Genomic DNA, 23,260 nt, shown 5'->3' on the forward strand with positions numbered 1-23,260 from the left:
TGTGGGGATCGCACTGCTGTTCTGGGACCAGGCTACTCCATGGTGGGATGTCCAAAGGGGTTGGGACAGGGGCCCCATAACACAACAGCAGTTGTCATATTTGGTAAAGACCACTAAGAGTCGCAGCTGTCTCCAGCCTTTCGTTTGACATTTGGGAGACCGTTATAATAATGCCAATAAGCTGTGCTGTGATGTAGTGCCAAAATGGGTCACAACTCCCTCGTATGTCCTCGAGGACCGAGCTGAGGAACTGAAGAACACTGGTGTGCAGGTTTGCCTCAGGGTTTAGTAGTTATCACACACTATTCACAGGGCCCTATCTGCAGTTCAGTACCATTAATAATAATAATAATAATAAATATTATAATAAGCGGTTACAGATAATTAATTAATGAATGAATAATTGTATAATGAGAGTTTGTTCTTTGAACCATTTGGTATACTTACCAGGACAAAGGATGGTTACTGCAATTACACTGTATAATGTGCAGTTTTAAAGGCCATTTTTTTCATTAGCTTTTTGCCTGTTAAAAGTTGCTTAGGAAGCTGTTTTTGTTTAAATGTACGTGTTTGAATGTAACATTTGGTTAAACATATATTAGACAACAATTACATGGAAGCGTCCTAGGGTTAGTGCCAAACATTTTCACTGAATATTGAGCGCAAATGGTTATCACCGGAGCCTGAGTGTTTAGTTTCTAATTCACTCACAAATGCCACTTTGAAAAAAGAGGAAAAAAACAACTAATGGTAGGATATTACTGTTACAGTGTACAGTTTCTTATACTGTTTGTGGACATTTTTAGCATGCTAACCAAGATAGAATGCAAAAGGCTTTAATGAATGTAGCTTAACAGGTTTTAAAGCAGGCAATGGCACTCCTGACTCTTTATAGAGAACGGGCATCACATGGTTGTGACATACTGGGCACTTGAAAAACATTCTTTACTAAATTGACAAGAGCAGTGGGGGTATGTTGATATAAATCTAAACAGGGATTTAGAAGGATTGTAATATTTTTTTCAGTTTCATTGAAAGCACTACAGGGTATTTGCAAACAAAGAGATGGACTTCTGGGATTAGTGTAATGCACTTGAAATGTTTTGCATCCTTTACCGTTATCATAAACAGTTCATTTTTACATCTTAAATACAGTTTAATCTCCACCATAATGAATGGTTTTTGCTTCAGTTTATGTACAGGAATAAACCATTGTATACCATTATGCGCTTATGTTCTGAGCTTTTATACTGCAGTCTGTCCAAGACTGATCCCAGACAGTCAACTCCAGAATTTAAGTGATGCCTACACACACCTAATCCCTGATCCTACAAAATGAAGCCTGCCATGTCAGGCCCCAGAGCACAATAATCTTTCGTTCTTAACAATCATTGCTTTTTTAATGGGCTGGCTCAGAGATTAGAACTGAAAACCTTTAGAGGTGACACAATACAGCTATATATAGATATTTCAAAAACTAAATCAACATTGTTCATCATCCAAGGTGGCTTTGGAGCCATAATAGGTCCCACCCCAAATATGGCCCCGGTTTAATACAGGAGCCCCCCTAAAAAACAGACAAGCTCTTATAAAAACTGTCAAAATCTAGTTAGTGCTGCTTCAGAGGTTGAGTGAAGCTAGGGTTTTAGTGCATTATCTACCACATTGCTAACTTTTGTCCTAAGTATTTTCTATAATATACAAACACTGAGGACCTCAGGTCCCTGTGGACACAAGTGCAAGGACTTGACACTTGATTTCTCACTAGAGAACAGCAACAAGGTAAGAATCAGTTCTCTTCACTTGTTTACCCGTGTTGTACATTGTATTTATATTGCAAATACATATGGCATTTTCCTGCTGTTTAATAGTAGACCTTTATCTCAAAGTATTTCACCATTTAAAAATGAGTGATGCTGAGATGGAAATATTTGGGGTGGCTGCCACTTACCTGCGCAAGTCAGAACGGGAGAGGATTGCAGCCCAGAATAAGCCCTTTGATGCCAAAACGTCCTGCTTCGTACCTGACCCTAAAGCTGAGTACGTGAGAGGCAAAGTCAAAAGCCAAGATTCCACTAAAGTGACTGTGGAAACAGAAGATGGGAAGGTCAGTGAAGATGCTTCCACTGTTTCTGTTTTTTGACAAATCTGTGCTATTTAAAACACCACATCGACACCACAGGACTTTCCAAGTCATGCATGATGTGTATTTTAGTTAATAATAATAAACTCACTTAACAGACTGCAGCACCAGGCTTTGTAATACCAGCAGACATGTTTACCACAACATTTTCATTTTGCCCAGTGTCCTTTTGGTTTAGCTCTTAACAACCCATAATGTTATGCATTAAATGTATATAGGACAACATTGGAGCCAGGAAATGTGTTTGAGACAGGTTGTCAATGTGAAGCCGGATGACGTACGCCCCATGAATCCCCCGAAGTTTGATAAGATTGAGGATATGGCCATGCTGACCCACCTCCATGAACCAGCTGTGCTGTTCAACCTAAAGGATCGCTACGAAGCCTGGATGATTTATGTATGTAAAAATGATTCAGTGACTGAAAATATTGAATTTGAAGGGAAATTCCACACATTTTTACATAATGAACACAACTACAAATTTGTTTGATGCTAAATGGTGCGCTAAAGAGAGAGAGAGAGAGAGAGAGAGAGAGAGAGAGAGAGAGAGAGAGAAAGATTTCTCTGTGGTGGTGACAGGAACCAAGTATTACCACATCTATATAGTCTTTTTATTTTACTGTGCAAAACAACCAGTGAACCTATATATGTCTTCTTTTTGTATGTAGTATAATTACAAAATATAACACTGGTAAATCTGAAAATGTATGATTTGCTTTGGGAACCAGTTTGTCTTTACAAACATTTGTAGTTGCATTTACCTGCCATGGATTAAAAAAATAAAAACAAAAACATCTGGTTCCCATCACCACGGAAACTATTTCACTTTAAACCACTGCCCAGATAATATTGCCCACATCCTTTATTATTCATTGGCCCTCCAGCCATCGGACAGAAGGTAAACAGCTCCCCACATGAAGGCGACATATACACAACATAAGGGCCAATGTCTTTTGGGACATTTTTGGCACATCCAATTTACCATGGTCAGCACAGCCACATCTTTGCGAGAAGTGGGCTATATCATTGTGATGTGGGCCAAATGAGCATTTTAAATGGACCAGCCATCATTGCCAGAAGAGGCAGATATCCATATGCTGTATATGGGTGATTGTTTACCTCTTACTGATTGGACTATGAAGAAAATCTGAAATATTGCTGGAATTTCCCTTTACAAAATTAAATGCATTTACCAAAGTTTGATATTTTTGTAAATAATATTTCACGACTATATTTTCAATAAGTTTAAAATGTTTTCTTCCCTTTGTAAGACCTACTCTGGGCTGTTTTGTGTAACTGTGAACCCCTATAAGTGGCTCCCAGTCTACAACCCAGCGGTGATCAATGGATACCGTGGGAAAAAACGTCAGGAAGTGCCTCCTCATATTTTTTCCATCTCGGACAATGCGTATCAGTTCATGCTTACAGGTAACAGACTGTGGAATATCGTGATCTTAACCATTTGCTTTAAAATAAGTTAAAGTAGCAAAAATGTATAATCCATTTTCAATGTTTTTTTTTTTTTAATTTTACATTCCACTTTAAAATAGCAGTTTACGGGGCGAGTTAAAAGAAAATAACAGAAAATAACTTGATAAAGACGACTTCACGAGCCCAAATTTGCCTCTTATTTGAAGTTCTACCTTAGATGGAAGTTTGTAATTTTCTGTTTTCCACTGATTGGTCTTGTATAGTACACTCATGTGGCAGACAAAGTTAGCAATGTCATTACAGAACTATAAACAAAAACATTTCTTCTGTACAATTTGGCAGTATGTATGTTTAGAAATTTTTGGACACCCCCAATGAGTTATTAAATATTCAAAAGTATATGCAGAAGTGCTCATTATACATTTTCAGCATTTGCATGAGACAACTTCTTTGCAAATTCTGTTCCCAAAATTGGATTAACCCATTTTTTTTTGTACATTTTTATGGCATTCAATACACATTTTGGTCTACATAATTTAAATAAACCATCCAAGAGAAATGAACCATTTTAAAAACATATTTTTGAGGGCAAGGTGTTTGTAAGGAATGTGTTTAATAATTATATATTGATTTAACATTTCATGGCTCTATTACAGACCGTGAAAACCAGTCTATACTTATCACGTATGTATGAGAGTAAACACATTTCTATTAAAGTACTGATCACCAAGATTTAGATTACATTTAAAACTTACTGATATTACTGTTAATGTTTATTTTATAGTGGAGAATCTGGTGCAGGGAAGACTGTGAACACCAAGCGTGTCATCCAATACTTTGCGACAATCGCATCTGTTGGAGACAAGAAAAAAGAGCATATATCTGGAAGAATGCAGGTGAATCATTGTCTGCATTGCTGAAGCCTAAGTCAGAAATATTACATGTTAATTTAAAAATCACACTTAAAAAAATATATATATATATATTTTTTATTTTCTTTATATATTCAGGGCACCCTGGAAGATCAAATCATCCAGGCCAACCCTCTGCTGGAGGCTTTTGGGAATGCCAAGACTGTGAGGAATGATAATTCCTCCCGCTTTGTGAGTTGATTTGTTAGGAATGTTATTCCATGTCTAGACACTGAAAAGCTCTATGATCTTCCGAAGAAATTAACAGAAGTTTTTCTTTTCCATTAAGCCAAAGTTTAGTCTTGGTTGTACTTTATCCTAAATATCCTATGAAGTACCTCATGATCACACAAAATTAATAACATTTATTCCATCTCTTGCTTTCTTTTTTGTTCTACATGAATTTATTTACGTATTTCCCAAGGCTATTGTGTTGTGATCCTACAAAATAAATCATTTAAATTTAAGAAACTTTTTTCCACAGCAAAGTAAATGCTTGATTCAGTTTTATTATGGTATGTAGGGGCCTGGGATTGTGTGCTTGAGCCCTGCCATGGGCAAAAGTCCAAAACCACACATTGGTAGGTGGATTGGCCATGCAAGTGTTCATAGGTGTGGGATAATGTGTGTGTGATGAACTGGTGCCCACTCCAAGGTGTGTTTCTGCCTTGTGCAAAATGATTCGGACTCATGATGACCCTGAAACGATAAGCAGTTACAGACAATGAATGAATGAATGATACTGACAATGGTCTTTTTTACTTATAGGGTAAATTCATCAGAATCCACTTTGGAACAAAAGGGAAGCTGGCCTCAGCAGATATTGAAACTTGTGGGTTTGTTTAAAGAATTGAATGTTTCATATGCAAAATGCTTCTTTGTGTTCTTCAGAGAATAATTCAAATACAGTAATACCTTGACTTACGAGTTTAATTCGTTCTGTGATCAAGCTCGTAACTCATTTTGCTTGTACAGCAAGTTAAAATTCTCCATTAAAATGAATTGAAATGCTATTAATCTGCCACACAAAACCATACCATTTTTAGTGTGTTTTACATAAGAAAATGTACATTATAAATAACAAATAAAAAATATAATAATAAAAAAATATTATTAATAAAAAATATAAATAACATAAAAAATTATAATACATAATAAAAGAGAATGTAAAGAAACAAACTGATTCTATTAAGAGTAATTACCTTGAAGATCAGACGAAGATGCTGGCAGAGGCTGGGTAGTTTTACTTTTTGTGCTCTATCGCTTTACTCGCTACACCGTTAATGCTACAATGCTATAAAAAAAACAGCGATACGACTGAAGTGTTTGCACGACAAGACAGAGCCATCAGATTATTGATAATGTGGGTAAGCTTTAACCAGGGTGGTCTGGGGTAATTCGTCATAGCAGCAAATTTCTTTGATGAGGTATAGATTAAGCAAAGCCACAAGGAGCTAAGATAACATTAGTTCTATCTAAAGCAAAGCTGTATTTCTCAGTGTTTCAGCTCTGACCTGCTGCTCTCAGCGCCGCCGCAAACAAACCGCTGTAGGAGGGACTGTGACTCCATTGGCTGCACACTGAAAGATAGCTCTGGCTGCTGATTGGCTAAAATAAAGGTGAAAATCGTGTTCTGTCTTTTGGAGCCGTGCAGAATCTGCCCCTCACTCTGGTTGAGATAGAGCTGCGTGTTTTTGTCTCAAACAAATGTGACCTAAAAAAACGTAACCACGTAGTGTCCAAATAAGCTACAGCTCCCCTAAAACAGACCTAACGACGTCCATGCGGCATGGTGACCAAATGAACTGAACGCTCGCTAGGCTACCTAATGGCGGGTGGTGAAAGCTCGCTCACTGTCTCGTTAACTCAGACCTCGGCTCGCAACATTAAGAAAAAAAAAAAAAAAACACCAAGCGACGACTCTAATTTTGAAAAATGTGTAAGTTGATTCACTCGTAAGTCAAGGTTTCACTGTAATTTATAAACATTCAAAAATGTGTGTGATACAGTTTTAAAGACATTAAACACTTCAAACATTGAGTTCCTTGGACCAACACTTCGCTTGAGCTTTCACATCTCTTCTCTTCAGATTTGCTGGAGAAGTCCAGGGTGACGTTCCAGCTTCCTGCAGAGAGGAGCTACCACATCTTTTATCAGATTCTGTCAAACAGGAAACCAGATCTAATTGGTCAGTGTCTTTAAACTTCTATAGTGAGATTGTGATATTTATTTTTAAACTGACTCACACAATGTTTTTGTTGTTTACAGAGATGTTGCTGATCACCACCAATCCTTATGACTACCCTTTCATCAGCCAGGGGGAGATCACAGTACAAAGTATTAATGACACAGAAGAACTCATGGCAACAGACGTAAGATTAGGTTTACATTCAGTTGAAAACTGTCCAGTACTTGCTTGGACACAGCTGATTGTTGATTTTCTTTGTTAAGACAGAGTGCCATTGACATACTTGGTTTCAATTCTGAGGAGAAACTTGGCATCTACAAGCTGACTGGAGCAGTGATGCATCATGGGAATATGAGGTTTAAGCAGAAGCAGCGTGAGGAGCAGGCAGAGCCTGATGGCACAGAGGGTAATGTTTTTTTCTGCTTGTAGAATCAATAACGTTACTGTATTTAAATTTGGGTCACAATATCCATTAATTCAGGTCAGGTGCTATCAGCTCCTGTGTATGATTTACAAACAACATCTTTTTTATTCTTATACTTTAAGCATGAGGGGGGATCGATTTTCTCTTTTTTTTTAAGAGTTAAGCTTAAATACTGATGGTGAAACTTTTAGTGGTCAGATTTTGCATGATTGTTAGGAGTTTACACATTATTTACCCATTATTTCCTTCCTGCAAGTACAATTTTTGTATCTATTGACCTCAGAAATGTTTGGTGAGAGATAAATATAGTAACTTTTACATAAGCACCATTTTTTGTTTTGTAAAATTCTGTATTTCAAGGGGGCGGCACGGTGGCACAGCAGGTAGTGTCGCAGTCACACAGCTCCAGGGGCCTGGAGGTTGTGGTTTCCATTCCCGCTCTGGGTGACTGAGTGTGATGTGTTCTCCCTGTGTCTGCGTGGGTTTCCTGCGGGTGACTGTCTGTGAGGAGTGTGTTGTGTTCTCCCTGTGTCTGCGTGGATTTCCTGCGGGTGACTGTCTGTGAGGAGTGTGTTGTGTTCTCCCTGTGTCTGCGTGGATTTCCTCCGGGTGCTCCAGTTTCCTCCGGGTGCTCCGGTTTCCTCCCACAGTCCAAAAACACACGTTGGTAGGTGGATTGGTGACTCAAAAGTGTCCGTAGGTGTGAGTGTGTGAGTGAATGTGTGTGTCTGCATTGCCCTGTGAAGGACTGGCGCCCCCTCCAGGGTGTATTCCTTCCTTGCGCCCAATGATTCCAGGTAGGCTCTGGACCCACCGCGACCCTGAAGTGGATAAGCGCTTACAGATAATGAATGAATGAATTAATGTATTTCAAGGTTCCTTAAAATCTCTTTTTGACAGTGGCTGACAAAGTGGCATACCTGATGGGCCTAAACTCTGCTGATTTGCTGAAAGCACTTTGTTACCCCAGAGTGAAGGTGGGAAATGAATATGTCACTAAAGGACAGACTGTTCAACAGGTAATAGCATTTCCAAAGTCCATGTTCTTAAGGTAATTTAATAAAAATCCAAAAACATTTTCTTTTTTTTTTTTTTTTTTTTGTAGGTCAATAATTCAATGGGTGCTTTGTCGAAAGCTGTATATGAGAAGCTGTTTATGTGGATGGTAACCAGGATAAATCAACAACTGGATACTAAACTACCCAGGCAACACTTTATCGGGGTGTTAGACATTGCTGGGTTTGAGATATTTGAGGTGAAACTTGACCTATTTTCACTGGATGAGCCACGTATATTGAAAGCTCAAAATGTTATGCAAAAATATGTGTGTATGCATTTTAAAACTTAGATGAACAGCCTGGAGCAGCTGTGTATCAACTTCACCAATGAGAAATTGCAACAGTTTTTCAACCACCACATGTTCGTGCTGGAACAAGAGGAGTACAAGAAAGAAGGAATCGAATGGGAGTTCATAGATTTTGGGATGGATCTGGCAGCCTGCATTGAGCTTATTGAGAAGGTATGGCATAAATATTTTCTTGTACTATACAGTAAATGCACTGTATTGTCAAACGTTTTTGGACACTAGTCATTTAACGCTTCCTTTGAAATCAATTACATTAATAGGTAGTTCACCCCCTTTGCTGTAGTAACAGCCACTGCTTTTCAGTGAAGGCTTTGCACTGGTTTCTAAAGATTGGCTTGCCATTCTGGAACATTTCTGTGGATTTATTTGCATTGAAACATAAGAATCAGCTGAATATGTTGGACATTTAATTCCGGATAACAGATGCCACTGCAAATTATTTTAAACATATTGTATATTGGACTCACTGCTACACAGCCCACTGTTGGGGGGCTTTATTACCCTGTAGCTCACAGTTGCCATTGGGTTTGATGAAATAGTGTCCAGGTGCATGTTTGCTGATTATCACATTGTACTGAACAGTGTTTCTCTCTGCACATTGCTACATCTTTATCCACAATAGATGCACCTAAAAGTTGCTGAATTCACTAATTATAAAGGGTGTCTACAAATCGTTTGACTGTACATCTTTTATGGAAAAGAAGACATTTACTAAATGTTTTATCTGCTCCACAGCCAATGGGCATCTTTTCTATCCTTGAAGAAGAGTGTATGTTTCCTAAAGCAACAGACAATTCCTTCAAAAATAAGCTCTATGACCAACACCTGGGCAAGAACAGTATATTCCAGAAGCCAAAACCTACTAAAGGCAGGACTGAGGCCCACTTCTCCTTGGTGCATTATGCTGGCACAGTGGACTACAATATCGCTGGCTGGTTGGAGAAAAATAAAGACCCTTTGAATGACACAGTGGTCCAACTGTATCAGAAAGCAGCAGTAAAGCTGTTGTGCAACCTTTTTGCCACCTATGCCACAGCTGATGGTAAGTACGATGACACGAGTTAAATCTCTCAGTGAATTATCGCTTAAAGCAATACACAGATATTAGATGCTTCGATATTTAAAGTCACATTTAGAATGTTTCTAAACATACACGATCCTGGGCTACTGAGCTAAACTGTTTGTATTTTATTCAATTTACTGTATTTATTTATAATACAAAATAATGCAGTCGTATCCATAATGTATATATGTTTAATGTTTATGTTATGTTTAATGTTAATATTTATATGTTTAAAGTTTGTCTATCAACATCAGAATTAGCATCAGCAGACACAGTATTTAAAGAAACTAATCAGATACTGGGGCATCGCTAGTTCAGAGATAATAAAGTGTAGTTTTCCTCCTTCAGCTGAAACCACTGGAAGCAAAAAGGGAGGAAAGAAGAAAGGGTCTTCTTTCCAAACTGTCTCTGCACTTTTCAGGGTAATGAAAACCTATATCACTGAAGGGAAACTATTAGATGCTGTATTTACAACATTAAACTAATTGACAATTATCTTCCCCCCAGGAAAATCTCAACAAGCTAATGGCTAACCTTAGGTCCACACATCCTCACTTTGTTCGCTGCATAATTCCCAATGAGACCAAGACTCCAGGTAAAATATACTCCCTGTAACACTTTTCAGAATCATTTGGGTAAAATATTAATAAATGTCTTCTGAAATGATATTATTAGGCTGTTTGTCCTTTTTTGTTGGATTACAAGCCTCTCCGCTTCAGGGAAGGCTTTTGATTAAATGCTGAAACATTTCTGTGAGATTTTTCATGGCGTTCATCCATAAAAACATTATTGAGGTCATGTAAACATCAGACTCATGTTTAGATGCTCCAAAGCATCACGCTTTGTCATGTCAAGTCAAGTTTATGTAGGGAGGCTGTATAAGCTGTGTGTACACCATTTCATGTCTCTCCTGCACAATATTCCTGAATTTACTCATTAGTAGTTGTGTCCACAAACATTTTGACATTTGTTGTAATTATTATATGTATTCACTGATAATAAATATTTTATTATGTATACTCTTCTCTTCAGGGGCTATGGATCATCATCTTGTTCTCCACCAGCTTCGCTGTAATGGTGTCTTGGAGGGTATCCGGATTTGTAGGAAGGGCTTCCCCAGCAGAATCCTGTATGGAGATTTTAAACAGAGGTATTCCATTTACACTGCTGTTCACTCATTTGATCAATGCTGTGCAGCCCATATGTACATGAAATTAAGTAAGTAAACTGGGGTTTATGTTTGTAAAAGGTACAGGATCTTGAATGCAAGCGCCATTCCTGAAGGACAGTTCATTGACAGTAAAAAGGCATCAGAGAAGCTCCTGTCTTCCATTGATGTAGACCATGCCCAGTACAAATTCGGACACACTAAGGTAGTGATACTTATACATAACCCCATAATGTGACTGGTGACACTATAAACAGTTGCAATTTTATAGGTATACTGTGGTTCTGAGAGTCAAAAACACAACAGGATTTGGGAAGCAAATTAAAGAGAAGAACTCAGCAGGAGAGAACATAACATTAACATAACATAAGTTGAGAGAAATGCTCCACTTGACATTACAAATCCTGCAATGTGACTCATGCATGTGAACATTGAAATGATGATAGGGCATTCATTGTTTTGCTGAGGGACCTGAGTGCTCATATTGGCAATGACTGGAATATCTGAAGAGGAGTCATTGAGAGGAGTGTGCTAGTCTGTGCTAGTCATGGATTTTCCAAAATGAGCACCATGTTTGAACACAAGGTTGCTTATAAGTGCACTTGGTACCTTGGGCACCTTGAGTCAAAGGTCAGTGATCGACTTTGTGGTCATGTCTGAGGCCATATGATTTGAACACTTGGGTAAAGAGAGGCGCTGAGCGAGCAACTGCTCACAGTTGGGTGGTGGGTAGAATCAAATAGTAGGAGAAAACTGCCAGACAAACCTGGTAGTCCCAACTACCAGAGGACTCTATCCAGAATGATGTGAGCTCTCACCTCAGAGAGAGTTTCTCATATATTCCAGTTGAGAAAGGGAGTCAGAATGGACCTATGGACACTCTTGAGTGTGGTTTTGGACCGTGGAAGGAAACCGGAGCACGCGGAGGAAAACCACACAGACACAGGGATTGGGACTTGAACTCACAAGCTCCAGGTCCCCGTGTGACTGCAACACTACCTGCTGCGCCACCGTGCTGCCCTCGCGGCTGTATAATGCTGCTTTCAATCTTGTTGGTGGCTGTTATGAAGGCAACCCAAAACTTGATGGCTGACACTAGAGGTGAGGGAGGCAATCAAGTGGAAGAAGGAGGATTTAAGAGCTTGAATGTCTCAAGGAACTCCTGATTCAGCGGATGGATATTGATGGGTTAAAAAATGGCTTCTGCCTTGGCAGTTGCAGAAGCAAAATCTAGAGCTTGGTTAGGCAAATGAGAATGACTTTTGGGCAGCTTCAGAGAGGTTCTGGAAACCACTCAGACAGCTCAGGAAGGGAAGGGGACATTGACACTGTCCAGGTTATGCTCAGCGAGGATGGTAAAATTCTACAAGATCCTCTAAAAGATCATATGGACATGGGAACAGTGCATTTAAATCTGCAAATCGGGGTAATGGTGCCCATTAATAAACAAGAACAAACAACTAAAAAAAACTTCTCAAGGTACTTGAAAGGAAAATCCGTCTGATGGAATCCTAGCAATGGAATAGAGGATCACCTCTTCACTTTCTCACAGATATCTTAGGGGGCATGGGATTTTGCTACTCCACACTTCATAGGGGCTGCTGATGCGAGCCATTTGGCCCTTGTAATGCTCTGAATACAAACAGTGTTCACATTCTCTGCGTTAACTCAGGCTTACTCACTGTAGGCATTGGGCTCCACCAGGGTTGTGTCTTGTCTTCATTTCTGTTCTTGGTATTCATGGACAGGGTCGCAGGGTAGTCAAAGATAGGAAGGCTTCTCTCTGAGGGCTCAGAGCATCTTTGCTGTTTGTGGATGATATTATCCTGCTTGCTGCTTCTTATGGAGGACTCCTACGTGCTTTGGAGCTGATTGTGAAGCAGTCAGTGTGCAAATCAGCACCTCCATACCTGAGACCATCGTTATCTCCCAGAAAAACATGGCCTGCTCCCTTCAGGTTTAGTGGCAGCAACCTACCCCAAGGGTCTTGATCACGAGTGCTGGGAAGAGGCATTATCAGAATGACCACAGGTTAGGTGCAACATCTTGCTCGATGCAGTTGCATATTCTCATCAGAAATGTCTGTAAATCCCCAAATCCCAAAAGCTTAAGGACTGTTACATTAAACATGCTTCTCAAATTCTGTTGTGATGTCACTCTCTGGCCCACACTACATATACATGTTCATAAGACATCTTCAGTTTGTCTTCTCATCCACCTCAGGTGTTTTTTAAGGCTGGTCTGTTGGGTCTCCTGGAGGAGATGAGAGATGAACGGCTGGCAGTGCTCATGACCCGCATCCAAGCAGTCTCCAGGGGTTACGTTGCTAGACTAGAATTCAAAGAGATGTCAAAGAAGAGGTCTGAACATATACGCAATTGGACAAAAATTAAGTTCCATATACTTCAAAAATATGTGGATATGTAGAAATTTAGATTATTGACAGACAATACTATAGTAACTGTATAGAAGTGTTTATGATGTGACATACATAAAAACATAATGGTGACTGATATGGCCCTACACAAAAACATTTACGCACTTCTACCAGTCATTTTTTTTACCATGCATTTGACACGTGTTAGATGATATATATTATTTCAGACATGACACTTTCTTGAGTGAAATGGTGCAGGCTTTGTATTGGTGTGAGACTTATATGTCCGTTGTTATATCAGTTGGAAAGTGTCAAGCTTATATAGGTGTCACTTATCCTTAAAAACACTACCCTCTATTAAAGTGTTACCTCACTGCCATTCCATTACACAGGGAGTCCATCTTCATAATTCAGTATAATATACGCTCCTTCATGAATGTCAAAAATTGGCCGTGGATGAGGCTGTTCTTCAAGATGAAGCCACTCCTGCGTAGTGCTGAGGCAGAGAAGGAGATGCAGACAATGAAAGAGGAGTTTGCAAGAATGAAGGAGGAATTTAATAAGTCTGAGACCAGGAGGAAGGAGCTGGAGGAGAAAATGGTTGTTCTTGTCCAAGAAAAGAATGACCTTTTCCTTCAGATTCAAGCGGTATGTTAAAATCGCAGGGTTGTGTGCACTTGTTCCAGTAGTAGTAAAACTGTACATAGTTAATATGAATTTGGGCACCAGAACTGATTACTAGAAGCACTGTGACACATAAGCCTTTGAATGTAGTATCAGAGAATCAGAGTTGTGCAGGAGAAGCTATGCTGTTTCCAGTCCAGGATAATAATGAATGATCATTGCTAACTGTTTTTTTAATGATGAATTATGGGAAAGTGTAGGGGATAATATTTTCAGTGTAGTAGTATGATTTCAGCAATGAAACACCATAGAAATTGACAGATTCCCTGGTCCAGTGTTTTCCAAGGCAAGTAAAATACATAATGCAATTCAGTTGTAATATTTCCACTACAAAAGTGATTTGTCACTTCATTGTGTTCAGTATGAAGCCGCAGTTTTGTATGAATTACAATGTATAAAATGAATTCCAGTGGAGCATAAAAGCAAAAGACATGTATGAGTGCGTTCTAGTGGGGTCACTACAAAACGGAGACACTGCAGAAAACGTTTAGGAACCAGTGCCCTAGCCAGTTGTCTAAGGAACTTACAACAAAAACAGTAACATTTTACCAATTCCAAATTCTTACAACGGAAACTGTAAATCAAGGCAAACCTTGTGACATTTACAGGAACGCGAGAATCTGTCAGACGCAGAGGAGAGGTATGAGGGAATGATAAAAAGTAAGATTCATCTGGAGGCCAAAGTGAAGGAATTCTCTGAGAGGATAGAAGAGGAAGAGGAGATCAATGCAGAAATTACAGCCTGTAAGAGGAAACTGGAGGATGAGTGCTCTGAGCTCAAAAAAGATATTGATGACCTGGAGCTTACAATTGCAAAAGTTGAGAAGGAAAAACATGCCACGGAAAACAAGGTGAGATTTGAAAAGCTTTTCTCTAGCATTTTGGCCTGGTTGTATTTTTGTATTATTAAGCATTTCGTTAAAAAAAAAAAACAGGTGAAAAATTTAACAGAGGAACTCAGCACCCTTGAAGAAGCTCTTTTGAAGTGTTCAAAAGAAACAAAAGCCCTCCAAGAGGTTCATCAGCAGACACTTGATGATCTTCAAGCTGAGGAAGACAAAGTCAACACTCTTACCAAGACTAAAATGAAGCTTGAACAACAAGTTGATGATGTAAGTACTTCTTTTGAAGAATAAGAGAAATGTCACCTAAAACATTGAGATCTTCCATTGCTTTTATTATAATCTCTTAAACAAATCACCTGTAACCGAGGGCATCAATGTTTTGCAGCTTGAGGGGTCTTTGGAGCAGGAAAAGAAGGTGAGGGCAGATCTGGATAGAGCCAAAAGAAAACTGGAGGGAGACTTAAAGCTTTCAATGGAAAACATAATGGACCTGGAGAATGAAAAGCAACAAATGGAAGAACGACTTAAGAAGTATGTCAGGCTGCAAGAGCTCAGTCTGTTACTTTTCCTGGACAAAAAAAACTTCATTTGTTTATTCTCCAAAATGGCCATTAAGTACAAATTTCCCCCTTCCCACAGGAAGTTAATATCACCAACCATTCCCATTTTATTAAGGTGTATCCATATAAATGGCCCACCCTGTATATTTCTTGACAATGAAAAATGAATAACTTAATAGTTATAGTACTTTATAGGTGACTTTTTTTGGGAAGTTAATAAATGAATTGTTGAATCTGACTTATGCAAAGCAGTGTAGACATGGGTAACTAATATTCATGCATACTCTGTGTAATCTGTACACTTAGGGCTGTTAATTGCTTTTGATATATTTAATGCACCCCCTGTGATTTGGCAGGAAAGACTTCGAACTCAGCCATCTACAAAGTAAAATAGAGGATGAACAAATACTGAGCACCCAGCTTCAAAAGAAAATAAAGGAACTTCAGGTGTGTTGGGGTGGTAAAAAATATTCAAATTTGTCATTTTTGAGGTTAAACTCTAAGGTGTCATATATTTGAATCTAGGCTCGAATAGAAGAACTTGAAGAGGAAGTTGAAGCTGAGCGTGCAGCCAGGGCTAAGGTGGAGAAGCAGAGAGCTGACCTTTCCAGGGAACTTGAGGAGATCAGTGAGAGGTTGGAAGAAGCTGGTGGAGCCACTGCAGCTCAGATTGAAATGAATAAAAAACGTGAGGCTGAGTTTCAGAAGCTGCGTCGAGATCTTGAAGAGTCCACCCTACAGCATGAATCCGTCGCTGCCACTTTGCGCAAGAAACAAGCTGACAGTGTGGCTGAGCTTGGAGAGCAAATAGAAAACCTACAGAGAGTCAAGCAGAAGCTAGAGAAAGAGAAGAGTGAGCTCAAGATGGAAATTGATGACCTAGCCAGCAATATGGAGAGTGTTTTAAAAATGAAAGTAAGAAATACTCCTTGATTGTCTATTAAGCCAAGTATCTTTAAAACGATCACGCTAACTTTTGTCCATATTTCAGGCTACTTTTGAGAAACAGTGCCGCAATCTTGAAGACCAAAATCATGAATACAGGGCAAAATTTGAGGAGGCCCAGAGGGCACTAAATGACTACACTACCCACAGTGCACGGCTGCAGACAGAAAATGGTTTGATTCAACATATACATACATTTTTTGGGGTCATGTTTGATTTGTTTCCCATAGTATAGAACAGTGCAGAGGCCAGAAGCTGTTTTCATGTATTGTGAAAAAGTTTATTTATTTCAGTAATTCCATTTAAAAAGTGAAACTTGTATATTATACTCATTCATTACACACAGAGTGATATATTTCAAGTGTTTATTTATTTTAATTTGATTATTATAACTGACAACTAATGAAAACCCCAAATTAAGTCTCTCAGAAAATTAGAATATTGTGAAAAGGTTCAATGTTGAAGAAAACTGGTGCCAAAATCTAATCAGCTAATTAACTCAAAACACCTGCAAAGGCCTTTAAATGGTCTCTCAGTCTAGTTCTGTAGGCTACACACTCATGGGGAAGACTGCGGACTTGACAGTTGTTCAAAAGGCGACCATTGGACGACTGCTGAGTGGTCCAAAGTTATGTTCTCTGATGAAAGTACATTTTGCATTTCCTTTGAAAAGGCAGAGGAGGATAGACACAGAATCCACATTGCTTGAGGTCCAGTGTAAAGTTTCCACAGACAGTCATGGTTTGGGGAGCCATGTCATCTGCTGGTGTTGGTCCACTGTGTTTTCTGAGGTCCAAGGTCCACGCAGCCATCTACCAGGAAGTTTTAGAGCACTTCATACTTCCTGCTGCTGACCAACAGGACTTGGCACCTGCACACAGCACCAAAGCTACCAGTACCTGGTTTAAGGACCATGGTCTCCCTGTTCTCAGTTGGCCAGCAAACTCTCCTGACCTTAACCCCATAGAAAATCTATGGGGTGTTGTGAAGAGGAAGATGCAATACAGCAGACCCAACGATGCAGAAGAGCTGAAGACCACTATCAAAGCAACCTGGGCTCTCATATAACACCTGAGCAGTGCCACAGACTGATCGACTCCATGCCACGCCACATTGCTGCAGTAATTCAGGCAAAAGTAGCCCCAAATAAGTATTGAGTGCTGTACATGCGCAAACTTTACATGTTCATACTTTTCAGTTGACCAGCATTTCTAAAAATCCTTTTTTTGACCTTAAGTAATAGTCTAATTTTCTGAGATACTGAATTTGGGGTTTTCATTAGTTGTCAGTTATAATCATCAAATGAAAAGAAATAAACACTTGAAATATATCAGTCTGTGTGTAATGAATGAGTATAATATACAAGTTTCACTTTTTGAACGGAATTACTGAAATAAATCAACTTTTTCATCATATTCTAATTTTAGGACCAGCACCTGTATATTCATTCAGCCATGAAAGGTCTGGTTAACCACCAGAACTACCACCATGAATACTTCCATCAGATTTCATCTTTGAGGGATAGGAAAACATCTCAACACTTGTTTCAGACCTGAATAATAAATAAACCTAACACATTTTTCTGTCCATACTGGGAGAGGACACCTCAAAGTTGGATCTGTGAGGAAGTAGAGCTGCTTAGAAACTGAGCAGACCTCAAACCAGACCTCTATCATTGAATGTGTTTGGAATTTCTGGGATAATGAGAAGCAGTATCTAAAGAAATGTTTAGACAGTTTGGAGATGTTTACAAAATGTTTTACAAGCAAGTCTTCTGAAATGGAAGATTAATCATTTGTATTTAATGGTTTTCTGATTTTGCAGTGCACCTTAGTACTAATAGCCAAATTACCTTCTGATCAGGTGAGCTCACCCATCAACTTGAAGAAAAGGAAGTTAATATTTCCCAACTTAACAGAGTGAAAATGGTGTGCACACAACAAAATGAGGAGCTGAAAAGACTGCTGGAAGAGGAAATTAAGGTGACAGTATTTTCTACTATGGAAAAGGTTTTCTTTGGCTCGTACACTAAAATAGTAACTTGTCATACTGTTTAGGCCAAGAATGCTTTAGCTCATTCTCTGCAGTCGACTCGTCATGACTGTGACTTGCTGAGGGAACAGTTTGAAGAGGAGCAGGAGACCAAAGCTGAGCTTCAGCGTGGAATGTCCAAGGCCAATAGCGAGGTGGCTCAGTGGAGAACCAAATATGAGACTGATGCCATACAGCGCACTGAGGAACTTGAGGAGGCCAAGTATAAATTTTAGAATAGTATTTAACTGTCTGCAAAACTGTTTAGAATTTCTGCACTGTTCAATGGTTGAGATTTATATCGAATTATTTTACATTTTATGTTACATACGGAGATATCTTTACAGTGCTACTGAGAGGTATCAAGGGTTTAACCAATAAATAGATTTATTATTAAAAACTAAAAAATACATTTTTCCATAGTTAATATTGGCCAGAATACCTATATTACCTATATCAAGTAATATTGATAATGCTGGAAAAAATTCCTTCAAAATCTTGTTTTAAAACCAGTAGGTTTCTTGTTTTATAAACATTGCTGTAAACATTCACACTGAAGGAAGAAACTGGCTCAACGTCTTCAGGACTCTGAAGAACACATAGAAGCTGTGAATGCAAAATGTGCCTCCCTAGAGAAGACCAAACAGAGACTGCAATCAGAGGTGGAGGACCTCATGGTGGAGATTGAGAGGGCTAATGCTGCCAATGCCACTCTGGACAAGAAGCAAAAGAACTTTGACAAAGTATGAATTATTAGCTTAAGGTCTTAGCTCAGCTAAGTAGGGTCTCTTCTCTTAGTTAAACAGTATATTGTTGTCAACCAGATTCTTACAGAATGGAAACAGAAATATGAGGAGAGTCAGTCAGAACTCGAGGGCTCACAACGGGAATTCAGGTCTCTGAGCACAGAGCTATTCAAACTCAAAAACTCATATGAAGAAGCTTTGGATCACTTGGAGAATATGAAACGAGAGAACAAGAACCTTCAGCGTATGTATCACCTTTCATAAGAAGAGGCTGAATCTGAAATCAGAGTTCTCTAAGCTGAATATGGTCTCTTTGAACTTTTCTTTCAGAGGAAATCACAGATCTCTCGGAACAGCTGGGAGAGTCCGCAAAAACAATTCACGAGCTTGAAAAAGCAGTGAAACAAGCTGAGCAGGAAAAAAGGGATGTTCAGACTGCACTTGAGGAGGCTGAGGTAGAGTGTCTCATCTAGTGGAAGACATTTCTGTTGCTAACAGTCTATTTAAAGTCTTCACTGTTGATTTTCAACTGTGGATGTCTATTTTAGGTAAAGGTGTCATGCTGAATTTTTTCATCTTACACAGTCTGACTCCCATTGGCTTACATGCACATCACATAGGCATATAGCCACTGTTGTAGCTCACTGTAAGTCATACCGTACCATACTGGCAATTTTCTGTGAGCTAAATTTAGGTCTGGATGTGGTTTGTGCAGCTTTAGACAAGTTTTAGTCATATTTCAGAACAAATTCAGATGACAATTAGCTCCTAAAGTAGGAGGTAGAGGCAATCACAATAAAATATAACACTACTTTTCCTCCTAGTCCTCTCTTGAGCATGAGGAAGCAAAGATTCTTCACATTCAACTGGAACTGAATCAGGTGAAGTCAGAGGTCGACCGGAAGGTGGCTGAGAAAGATGAAGAGATTGACCAGTTGAAGAGAAACCACCAGAGGACAGTGGACTTGCTCCAGAGTGCCCTGGACTCAGAGACCCGCAGCAGGAATGAAGCCATGCGTCTGAAGAAGAAGATGGAGGGAGATTTGAACGAGATGGAGATCCAGTTGGGTCATGCCAATCGGCAAGCGGCCGAGGCCAGTAAGCAGCTCCGCAATGTACAGACTCAGCTCAAGGTACGCATTTCCACAAAAATTCATGTCCGAACAACAGAGTGCTGGTGGACTTCTACAGTGCACGTGTCATCCTTTCTGTGTATGTTTCAGGACACTCAGGTGCATCTTGACAGTGCTCTCCATGGTCAGGAGGACCTGAGGGAACAGCTGGCAATGATTGAGCGTAGGAACACGTTACTTACAGCTGAGATTGAGGAGATGAGGGCTGCATTGGAGCAGGCGGAAAGATGCAGAAAGATGGCAGAGCAGGAGCTGGTAGACATGAGTGAGCGGACACAGCTTCTTCACGCTCAGGCGAGTGTCTTGACTAATTTTATTCAAGACTCAAAGTTTGATCTGTACCTGAATATAGTTAAAGAACATTCTGAGAAACTGTTCAAACGTGACTGCAGCCCAGCAGCATTGAACCTACTCTAGTGTGCCGTGTTATTGAGTTAAACGTTCTGTGTTATAAGGGCACATATCTGTAAATACGATATAAAATGGATTCATCTGTGAGCTCTACCAGAGACCAAATGAAACCTGACAGTTAAATGATACTGCCATTTAATTACCCTTAAAATAAAATCCATCATCAGATTATCAATAAATAAAGTAGAAAAAAAAACTATTTTTATACGGATGTAATGGATGACTGCCAGACAAAAGAAATTAGCCGTAAAAAGGAAAGAAAACAGGGATAAATACAGGTTAAAATGATGATTTTTTCTTTTTTCCCCCCATATAGACAACAAGTCTCATCAGCACCAAGAAAAAGATGGAGTCAGACATCATTAACCTGCAGGCTGAGGTTGAAGACACTGTTCAGGTGGCAAGGAATGCAGATGAAAAAGCTAAGAAGGCTATTACAGATGTGAGTAGCTGAAGCATTTACAAACTTCACAAAAGGCTGGGATATACCTGTGTCGTGGATATTTCTGAATCTGTACTGATGGCAGTTGGTTTACAGGCTGCTATGATGGCAGAGGAGCTGAAGAAGGAACAGGACACCAGTGCTCACCTAGAGAGAATGAAGAAGAACTTGGAGGCCACTGTCAAAGACCTGCAGCAACGTCTGGACGAAGCTGAACAAATTGCTTTGAAAGGTGGAAAGAAAGAGCTTCAGAAACTAGAGACACGAGTAAGAACCAATAAAATGTGTTGATGGTTTTTTTCATGGGGTTTAAGGGGAACTCAGCAGATTTATTTAAATGACTGCATAATGATGTCAATAAGATGTAAACAAGTCAGCGTGGTTTGAATGTGTCCATTCTAGAGAATATTTAGTGTCTCTAAGAGCTACATCACAGGGAGATAATCCAGGAATTAGTTATGAATATTGTGGTAAGGTTTCAGCTTATGTATCTGAAAACTGTTTCAATTATTATGATTATTATTATAATAATAGGGCGGCACGGTGGTGCAGCAGGTAGTGTCGCACTCACACAGCTCCAGGGGCCTGGAGGTTGTGGGTTTGATTCCCGCTCCGGGTGACTGTCTGTGAGGAGTTGGTGTGTTCTCCCTGTGTCCGTGTGGGTTTCCTCCGGGTGCTCCGGTTTCCTCCCACATTCCAAAAACACATGTTGGTAGGTGGATTGGCAACTCAAGTGTCCGTAGGTGTGAGTGTGTGAGTGAATGTTTGTGTGTCTGTGTTGCCCTGTGAAGAACTGGCGCCCTGTATTCCCGCATTTGCGCCCAATGATTCCAGGTAGGCTCTGGACCCACCGCGACTCTGAACTAGATAAGCGCTTACAGATAATGAATGAATGAATGAATGAATTATTATTATAACTTTACTCAGGTTAAATATAAAATACTCAGAGATATGGAAATTCCCAGGATGTAAAAGGGCATGGCATTTGTTGTGAAGATCACGGCCCCTGGGTTCCCTCCTCGTCAGCACTTTTGAAATCAATTTGGATCATGCTTTCATTTTTACAAATGAAGTTGGTGAAATTTGCGTGATACAGGTCAGAGAACTGGAGAATGAGTTGGAGACGGAGCAGAAACGTGGTGTGGAAGCCATGAAAGGAATCCGAAAATATGAGAGGAAAATCAAAGAGCTTACTTATCAGGTAAGTGACCAAATGGAGATATTGTCACAGCTCACTCCATTGTTAATGCTTGCTCTTACAATACAATATGTAAATGCAGGATGTATGCCAGTAATATAGTAAATTCAGGTCCGTATGAAATCAAAATGGAAATTTTCTCTCTGTGTTAGATCATATTTCTTTCCTTATTAGAAACATTAAATGAAATGACCAAATGTTCATAGGCACGTCTTCTAATGGGTGATTACTTTTTAAGATGTGTCCCATTATTGACAATTACATACAGTGTATAATCTCTGTATTCAAGCATTGCGATGCTCTGTAGCAGCTGCCCATTAATGAGTTGATCACACCCCTATACCCCCTGGAGTAAAGGGGCATATCTAATACCATTTGGGATGAGTTGGAATAGTCTTTATCCATAACTAAACATCCAGCACAGTGTTATGTTAATATGTTAAAATTAAATTAAATCCTCACATCAGTGTTCCATTATCTAGTGTAAAATCTTACTGAAACACAAGGGGACAAACTCCCTGTAAACACTCAGAAATACATTCAAGTTCCAGTTTAGCTTGATACTAATGAGTAACACATTAGCATTATTAGTATGTGACAATAGTGTTTGGAGGAGTGACTGATGTGTGAATTTCATCTACAACACTGCAGTCTGACGAGGAAAAGAAGAATGTAAACAGACTTCAAGACTTGGTCAACAAGCTGCAACTTAAAGTAAAGACTTACAAAAGACAGTGCGAAGAGGCAGTAAGTGAGATTTTCAGATACGATTCCCTTTTGTCTGCTTATGTGTCACCACTGAACTTTCCAATCCATTATCTGTTAATATCCCAACAACAGGAGGAGCAAAATAGCATCCACATGGCCAAGTTCAGGAAGTTGCAGCACGAGCTGGAGGAAGCTGAAGAGAGGGCAGATATTGCAGAGTCACAAGTCAACAAACTAAGAGCCAAGAGTCGGGAGATTGGTGGAAAAGGAGATTAGCAAAATCCTGGACCATGTTGATAATCATTAAGCATGGGCTTGACTTATGGAGTACAAATTTTGTAAGAATTTGTACCTTAATAAAAATGCTTAGGTAGCAGTTACACTGATGTTTAAACATTAAACAATATTGACTAGAAATGAATAGAAATGCTATTTGATTCTTACTGCATTTGCATACATGTTAAATCATCTGGTTTGCCTCACTAT

The 23,260-nt window shown here is 39.4% G+C and overlaps 1 protein-coding gene across 1 annotated transcript; it reads left to right on the top strand.

The window, feature by feature from the left end:
* The first annotated feature begins 1,906 nt into the window (after positions 1-1,906).
* Positions 1,907-23,050, top strand: LOC136664487 (myosin-1-like). The gene is made up of 38 exons (XM_066641670.1): positions 1,907-2,107; positions 2,397-2,540; positions 3,415-3,571; positions 4,231-4,258; positions 4,359-4,470; positions 4,585-4,677; positions 5,254-5,317; positions 6,575-6,673; positions 6,754-6,857; positions 6,941-7,079; positions 7,998-8,116; positions 8,203-8,352; positions 8,446-8,616; positions 9,199-9,505; positions 9,875-9,948; positions 10,034-10,121; positions 10,559-10,676; positions 10,776-10,899; positions 12,918-13,054; positions 13,464-13,719; positions 14,364-14,606; positions 14,691-14,867; positions 14,986-15,131; positions 15,517-15,607; positions 15,686-16,075; positions 16,152-16,278; positions 17,969-18,087; positions 18,163-18,359; positions 18,696-18,879; positions 18,961-19,126; positions 19,213-19,337; positions 19,707-20,015; positions 20,106-20,309; positions 20,743-20,868; positions 20,965-21,135; positions 21,965-22,069; positions 22,718-22,813; positions 22,907-23,050. The coding sequence occupies exons 1-38, from the start codon at positions 1,907-1,909 to the stop codon at positions 23,048-23,050; spliced, it is 5,805 nt and encodes a 1,934-aa protein (XP_066497767.1).
* Positions 23,051-23,260: the final 210 nt, after the last annotated feature.

This window comes from Hoplias malabaricus, chromosome 13, assembly GCF_029633855.1.
Source record: "Hoplias malabaricus isolate fHopMal1 chromosome 13, fHopMal1.hap1, whole genome shotgun sequence".
NCBI lineage: Eukaryota > Metazoa > Chordata > Actinopteri > Characiformes > Erythrinidae > Hoplias > Hoplias malabaricus.

Excerpts from the sequence above, each read along its gene's own strand:
- LOC136664487 (XM_066641670.1), top strand. The coding sequence starts at position 1,907 with ATGAGTGATGCTGAGATGGAAATATTTGGGGTGGCTGCCACTTACCTG. Across the intron at positions 8,117-8,202 it reads AAGGACAGACTGTTCAACAG|GTCAATAATTCAATGGGTGC; the intron begins GTAATAGCATTT and ends TTTTTTTTGTAG. Across the intron at positions 18,880-18,960 it reads AGCAAAAGAACTTTGACAAA|ATTCTTACAGAATGGAAACA; the intron begins GTATGAATTATT and ends GTTGTCAACCAG.